This window comes from Carassius auratus, unplaced genomic scaffold (assembly GCF_003368295.1).
Source record: "Carassius auratus strain Wakin unplaced genomic scaffold, ASM336829v1 scaf_tig00216744, whole genome shotgun sequence".
Classification (NCBI taxonomy): Eukaryota; Metazoa; Chordata; class Actinopteri; order Cypriniformes; family Cyprinidae; genus Carassius; species Carassius auratus.
In genome coordinates, this window is record NW_020528718.1 from 2,492 (window position 1) to 10,363 (window position 7,872).

A 7,872-nucleotide genomic window follows, 5' to 3' on the forward strand; every position below is an offset into this window, starting at 1 on the left:
CTGTCTCTGTGACATTTTATGATGACATCTCTTATTTATTTTTTAACAGACATCAATTCACACCGTTATGAAATCGGCTGTCAGTTGGGTAAAGGAGGCTTTGGAATCGTGTACGCAGCAACTCGTTTGAATGATGGCCTACAGGTATCAATTTGTATTACTTACATTATTTTTCTAGCTAATCATGTTTGTCCTATTGTACTTGTCTCTTTCTCTCTCTAATGTATGAAATGATGTTAACTCTGCTGACATGATGAATTATAAATCTCACACAAATCACTTTTTTGTTTTGTTGATCAGGTGGCAATAAAATTGGCATCCAACAAGATCACAAAGTTCATCAGCATTGTAAGTAGGCTGTGCTCTCTGTTTCTCCTCTCAGTCACTGTTTTCATTTTCAATCATCTCATATTAACATTAATCACAGCCTTTAAGTGGTTTTTCAGCAGTCAGTCTGTCATTGTCAACAGTTTCTCCTGGAATTTCCTATATCTTTCTTACCGTCATAACAACTGTGTTTCTTCTAGGATGGTTATTCTGGACGTCTTCCTCTGGAGGTTGCTTTGCAAATTCTTGCAAATAAAGGCCCCAGGGTGGAGGAAATCGTTCAGCTTCTGGACTGGCGGCTGGATCCTGACTATTACTTTATGGTCCTAGAGCGGCCCGTGCCCTGTCAGTCCTTGTTTCAGTATTTAAAGTGCTACAAGGGCATCATGGACGAGGACTTTGCTCGAGTTATAATGAACCAGGCAATATTTGCGGCTCGGATGTGCTGCCTTCGTGGAGTGTTGCACCGGGACATAAAGCTGGAAAACCTTCTGATCAACCCGGACACACTCGAAGTCAAATTGATTGACTTTGGTTGTGGTGCAATCCTCACCGACGGGGGTTACACGTCCTTTACTGGTATGTATGATGATCCCTCAAAGCTGTGAAGTGGGTGTCTAATGGGATCCTCTGCTGTGAATCAAATGATTATGAATATCTAGTTAAAATGCTGTTTTAATGGAAACCAAATGTAATTTCCAGGCACAAGAGAGTACTGCCCTCCTGAGTATCACATGACCGGCCAGTACCACGGGGAACCAGCGACAGTGTGGTCACTCGGGATCCTCTTGTTTGTGATTCTTTTCAGTAAATATCCAAAGAGACGACACCTGCACGAGATTAACGATAAAAACTGGACTAAAGCTGGCCTGTCGAAAGGTTAGATCTCTTCTTCAGCACAAACCAATATGGTCGTTGAGATAATTTAACTGTCCATCAAAGAGATCACGTGTGAAGTTCAAAGTGATATTCAGACATTATCTTTCTTTTTTCTGCACAGAATGCTGCGATTTAATTCGCCGGTGTCTACAGATCGACCCAAAGCAGCGGATTGAACTGGGGAAACTCAGTCTCCACGACTGGCTTATGGTAAATACATTCTGATGATTTGAAGATTTGCCTTGGTTTAATTATAAGACTATGGACATAGCTTTTTTACTCTTTCTTTTTATACAGTTTTCTTTTCCTATTTGCTGTAACTGTTATATAGTCGATCTATCTGACCTGATTTGACCTGCTCTTTAACTTTCTTTGTTGTGCATTTGGTTTCTGTCCTGTTTGAGTATTTTGAGACTAAACCTGATTTCTGTTGTTTCAGACTGCAGACAAGGAGAATAACAACGACACAATAATGGGTCAGTTTGGTACCATAAACACACACACACACACACACACACACAGTCTTCACATGTTTTACACTGACTTTAGTATGCACTTTTCTAATAATAGCAATTCAACAAGATTTCATTTACATTTATATAAATGTGTGTAAGGTGAAAGTATGTATTTCACTCAGAAAAAACACACACATATATTTCTTTATTTTATGACTACTATAGTTTCCTTAAATAGTTCTGTAGTGTGCCAGTATTTTTTAAGCACAGATTTTTAATGTCAAGTGTCAAATTGAATATGAATTATAAAAATAATGATTTTCTTTCTACATCATATCTTTTAACAGACATCAATTCATGCCGTTATGAAATCGTCTGTCAGCTGGGTGATGGAGGCTTTGGAACCGTTTATGCAGCGACTCGTTTGGACGACGGCCTACAGGTATCAGTTTTCATTACTATATCTCGAATAGAATAACTTGATGATTATTTTTGTCCTGTGTTATAGTCATCTGATGCATCTAATGCAAGCGCTCTGAATTCATATTTAATTTACTGTTTAAAGCTCTTAAATTGTCAGAGCTTGTTAAGTCATGCTCTACATATTTGTATTTAGGTTCATGAAAATGTCTGTTCAGGGCTAATGTTTGGAATGAATCAATGAGTTGTAACTCTTACAAACATCGTTGTTGTTTTGTTGATCAGGTGGCGATAAAAGTCGTCTCCAGCAGGAACAGAATGTTCATCAGTATTGTAAGTAGGCAGTGCTCTCTCCGTTTCTCCTCTCAGTCATCCGATCACAGACTGTAGATGATTTTTCAGTCTGTCATTGTCTAGAGTTTGTCCTTTATCCATCTAACCTTCATAACAACTGTCTTTCTTCTAGGACGGTTGTTCCAAGCCTCTTCCTCTGGAGGTTGCTTTGCAAATCCTTGCAGACGGAGACCCCAGGGTCGAGGAAATCATCCAGCTTCTGGACTGGCGGGTGGAGTCTGACCACTACATTTTGGTGCTAGAGCGTCCCGTTCCCTTTGAGGAACTGAACTGGTTTCTCCTGCAGCAAATGGGTACCATTCAAGAGGACATGGCACGAGTTATAATGCGCCAGGCAACATTCGCAGCTCAAACATGCTGCAGACGTGGAGTGTTTCATCAGGACATAAAGCTGGAAAAGCTTCTGATCAACCCGGACACACTCAAAGTCAAGTTAACTGACTTTGGGTGTGGTGACTTCCTCAGCTGTGTGGGTTACACGTCCTTTGTTGGTATGTATGATGATCCCTCAAAGGTTACAGTGGGTCTCAAACTGAGGGCCGTTCACACAGGACCCTGAGTGAATCAAGCTCATGGAATGGGATCCACTGTTGTGAATCACATTAATTCTTGCATAGTGATGGTTATACAGTTAAAATGCTGTGTTAATTGTAAACAAATCTCTTTCCTCCAGGCACAAGAGAGTACTGCCCTCCTGAGTATCACATGACCGGCCAGTACCACGGGGAACCAGCGACAGTGTGGTCACTCGGGATCCTCTTGTTTCTTATGCTGTGTGGGGATTTTCCAAATACACCAGACCTGCACATGATCGACGGTCACAACTGGACCAAAGATGGCTTGTCGGAAGAATGCAGCGATTTTATTTGCTGCTGTCTGCAAATCAATCCAAAAGAGCGGATTGAACTGGAGAAACTTAGTCTCCACGACTGGTTTATGGTAAGTACATTTTTTGATTTGTTTTGATTTATTTATCAGGTGTCATACAGTCAGATGATCGATTATAATGCTGAACGTCTTAATTCTTATTTCTGTTTAATGTATTTAAACAGTGAACCTGATTTTGGATTTTTCTGTTTTTTTGTTTAGGATTGCTGAAATGAGGGGAGCAAAAGAAAATAGTGTAAGTAATGACAAGAAAGAAAGTCATGAAATTAAAGGAAATTTGATATAACAACATAGGTTTTCAATATATATTATTATATGAAATAATAATAATATATTAGAGATATAAAGCTATCAAAAATAACAAATATATAAAATATAAAAAGATGAATAAAATATAAATAAATATAAAAGATTCACTATGTTGTGTTGCATAATTACATTTATTACTTAAAGCTGCGGTAGGTAAATTTTGACGCTCTAGCGGTTAATAAACAGAACTGCTTGCGTGTTGCGGAAGAACATCGTAGCCGGAACTACTTCTCTCTGTTTATGTCTATGAAGAATCACAAAGGTACTGGGTTACTCCGCTGTGGTATCCCCGAAGCAATCTAAAATAGTCTGAATATAAACACTTATTATAGGTGCACCCTAGTGATTCAGGACAAACTAAAAACACGGTTTGGAAAATGGATTCATGGTGTACTCTCTTATTATATACATTTTCTACATTTTGAACACAAACAAAGTTACGGACTGATTGGTTGTTTCTTAACGGGAGCTGATGACTTTCTGCAAATGGCAATAGGACCACTGGGAGGAGCCAGAGGAGCTTGATTTTTTCACAGATTATCTGTCTCATATTCTACTGTCAGGACATAATGACAGATAGTTTGATAGACAGTAACGTTTCAGACTGGACTGGTGTCTTACCTTAGACCCGCCCTGAGTGAGCTATCATCAGTCGGCCGTTGCTTCACCGCTGGAGCAAATGTAGACAAGACTTTCTCCTAAGTGATTGAGGTGTTTATTTGTTGGATGTAATAATGAACAAAGCCGTTGTCATTTACTTCCGACATCTGAGCCACTGAAGACGCAGTGGATTACCTTTTGTTTCTGAAGAGAATGTGCCCCTGATCTATGTTTGCGCAAATCATTCATGATCCAGCTTCACCCACAGAAGAAGTGAGTATAAGGTTTGATAAATCTTTGCAAATCACCTTTCCTAATAATGTGCTAATTAGCAAGTTTCACGATGAATGCGGCTAAAGTAAACAGTCTCTCTCAGAGTGGCTTGAAGAGAGGGGCGGAGTCAGCAGAGCTCATTAACATTTAAAGGAAAACGCTACAAAACTGTGTGCTCTAAAATGAGCTGTTTTTGACAGGGGGGAAAGGGTGTTTTTTACACTAGCATTGAAAAATTTTGACCAAACTATGTTACAGACTTTTCATTAAGAACTTTAAGAATCATATCAACTGGTAGAAAGTTGGTATCCTATGGCACCTTTAAACAACCAGCAGTAATGTCCAGGGATGTAAACAACTCAATATTTTGAACAACTAGTAGTTAATGCTGTATTTAAATGCGTTTCAGAGATGTGTCTCACTTCTGTATGCATGTGCAGTTGCAAGAAATCAAGAGACATAAGCTTTTACTAAAAAACAGCAAACTAGGTGCAAGCCCATAATAAACCTAAACAAATGCAAAAATCAGAATCGCACCTGCCTACTTTATGAACTTCAGAAACTGGTTCGCTTTATGAACCAAGCCTAAAAAACAGGCCAAAGGACATTTATAATAGGTGGACATGGCAACACCTCAAGAACGCACTTTGTGAGTATAAACATAAACGAAACATAAACAAAACACGTCGTCTCAGTCAGTCATCATTTTGCTAAAATGTTCAGGTTTGGACCAACATGAGGGTGAGTACATTTTTATAGTTTTTGTCTTGTGAACTAACATTTTATACTTCACTGAGGTCACTTTCTTTACTCTGATGGAAAAACAGCCTGGTCCACTGAGCTGGATCCTGCTGGTCTGAAGGTTTTAGAGGAGATTTAGGTCTCTTTTCCTGCTATTCAACCAGCTCAATCAGCTTAAACCAGCAAACCAAGTCTGGATAGATTTTCCCTCAGGTTTATTGAACAAGCAGCTCTTTTGATATATTTTGTGATATGCATACAGTACAGATGTAATGAAATGTCTCTTTCTGTCTTTTTGTAATTTAAGAATTCTGTCATTTATCGCCAGGATCAACTGGAAGTTCCTTGTGAAGAACAGAGGACACGTTGTGTACGAATGTGCAATTAGAAGAAAATTTTAATATGAAAGCTCAGAATATGGTAAGTGCAGATTTACTGGATTAAATTACCAGTAGAGTGAAATTTATTATATGATACATAGTATCTTATCATTATTGATTTTTGTTTTTCATGAACAAACGTTAGTGTATTATGTATGTTATGCATTATGTTATCAGTCAGTATCACAGTAGATTATGTCTTAAGTGAACATAAACAGTAAAGAAAGAAATCTGATGTGTAGCGATGCATTGGATCTGTGCGTTAGGTCTTAAAGTGACAGCAGCTTATACTGTATTGTTTTAAGCTTTAATATGTAGAATACAAACTATATAAAAAGTGACAGCCACTTTCAATTTTTAAATTTGTCCCACATACTAAATAGGGACTGTGTGTTATTGACAGACGATAAGGTGTTAGACAGTGAGGACAGCATTCACAATAAAGGTTTGAATGCTTAGAAGTGAAAGTTTTCAAGCAGACCAAAAAATAAACTGCAGTTGAAAGTATGGTAGCAATATATTCAAAGAGGGAAAGTGGTAAATAAAATGATCTCTTCATGGGTTATCATTTAGAAATCTAAACTCTCACAATACATAACACATGCACCTAAGGATATAGATTTAAAAAACGACACACATGAAAGTGCATAAGTAGCTGAAACAGTGTTACAGAACTACAGATGCACTTTAAAATGCTTTTTAGATGCACGACAGTGTACTTCACTTGTAATTAATGTGAATAGCACTGAGATGCAGACTTTTATTCTGTATATGAAAACGTGCATTAGTAATATTCAGCTCGATGTGCCCTCCTGTGGCCTCAGGCGAGAAGCCAAAAGACTTTTTCCCACTTTAGTTTTTCAGCCATTTTGACAGCCCTACAACTTCCCCTTTATTTGCATCTGGAGGTGAGCTGAGCGCCCAATGTGCAAAGACTCCTAAAGAACCGGACAGCAGATCTCCCTGTCCTCCGCAACGCCGGCCACTGCTCTCCTGGTTACAGGTCAGCACTGAGAGCAAACAGAAAAGCAGCACGTTAGAGAAAAAAAAAACAGAACCATATGAAGTTTGAATGTTTTAAGAAAATCACTAACTGTTCTTTCCGTCAGTAATAATGTCCTCCTCCCCTTTTAAAACCAAGGTAAGATGGCCCAAGGCGATGCTCAGTTTCTGAACACTTCTCTTGTAGTCAGATAAAAAGCTGAGGAAGAGTGTGTGCATAAAGAAGAAGAAAAGGCTCGTAGGGAGCTGATCAAACAATGAACAATAAGACCCAGGTTTCATCCTCTAATGCACCATGAACTAATGAAAAATGTCCAAGTGTCCGATGTATAAAACAGGTATATGCCACTACACTATATACTTGGTTTAGATGTTGTTGAGCATCACTAGACAGTTACACCATGATTTAATTATCATATTGCTAATGCATATAGGACAACAGCATGAAAACAGTTGTTGTAGGTACATTTTAAAAATTTGCTAGGTTAGTCTGAGAGGTTGCTAAATATTGAAAAAAAATTGCTAACACCAACAGAGAGTCCTTCTGGAGTTACACGTTCCCTTATATGGATAGGAAAGAAATGTAACTGTTAATTATAAAGTGTGAGTAAAAGGGAAACTTAGCTGTCTTGCTGAATTGTTTCAGTTTCTCATCCATAATAGCATCAGTGCAGTGTGTAAAAGTGGAAATTCATTACATCTGTTTTGAGAGATGTAATGAATTATTAATGAAATATTAGGCCTCCTAATATTCTATTGGTCCACTAGACTCCCGCTTTCCTATTGGCTGACCAGCTGTCGTGCTTCTATTGGCAACTGAGCTGCTTGTACACAAGCAGAGCTGAGGAAGTCATAAGTGGGTGGAGCTTAATGTTTGATTGACAGAGCTAATGAATGTGTTTTATGATTACATCATTGTTCAGTGTTGTTGTTTTTTAAGCAGGAATCTGCATATGACACCTCTTTTTTTTTTTACTATAGTATTAATTTACACAGGGAACAAAAGACGACACTCCCACTACTTGAACTATGAATTATGGTTGCTAACGATAAACGGACACATGCCAATATGTCTACTAGCACGTCCGTTTTTTTGCATTTCTCATACCTCTTCATATGCTGCTTTTCATACATGAAACTTACTTAAGCAGTGCGATGCAATGAACATGTGACAAGGGATCTGTGTATGTGTGTGTGTGTAGGTGTTGACCTCTTCGTGGTTTTAAAATATTTTATCATGAAAT

The 7,872-nt window shown here is 38.3% G+C and overlaps 1 protein-coding gene across 2 annotated transcripts; it reads left to right on the plus strand.

Moving 5' to 3' along the window:
- The first annotated feature begins 310 nt into the window (after positions 1–310).
- LOC113098936 (serine/threonine-protein kinase pim-2-like) lies at positions 311–7,318 on the plus strand. 2 transcript variants are annotated; one of them, XR_003289238.1, is made up of 13 exons: positions 311–348; positions 528–906; positions 1,030–1,206; positions 1,328–1,416; positions 1,646–1,682; positions 2,009–2,103; positions 2,367–2,414; positions 2,548–2,926; positions 3,109–3,374; positions 3,525–3,558; positions 5,575–5,666; positions 6,483–6,629; positions 6,768–7,318. XR_003289238.1 is itself a non-coding variant. In XM_026263985.1 (10 exons), exons 2-10 carry the CDS (start codon positions 648–650, stop codon positions 3,531–3,533), a joined length of 1,359 nt encoding a protein of 452 aa, XP_026119770.1. In that variant the 5' UTR covers positions 311–348; positions 528–647; the 3' UTR covers positions 3,534–3,608. The 2 variants fall into 2 exon arrangements, 1 of the variants encoding a protein (XP_026119770.1); XM_026263985.1 differs by lacking the exons at positions 5,575–5,666; positions 6,483–6,629; positions 6,768–7,318 and having other exon boundaries at positions 3,525–3,608.
- Positions 7,319–7,872: the final 554 nt, after the last annotated feature.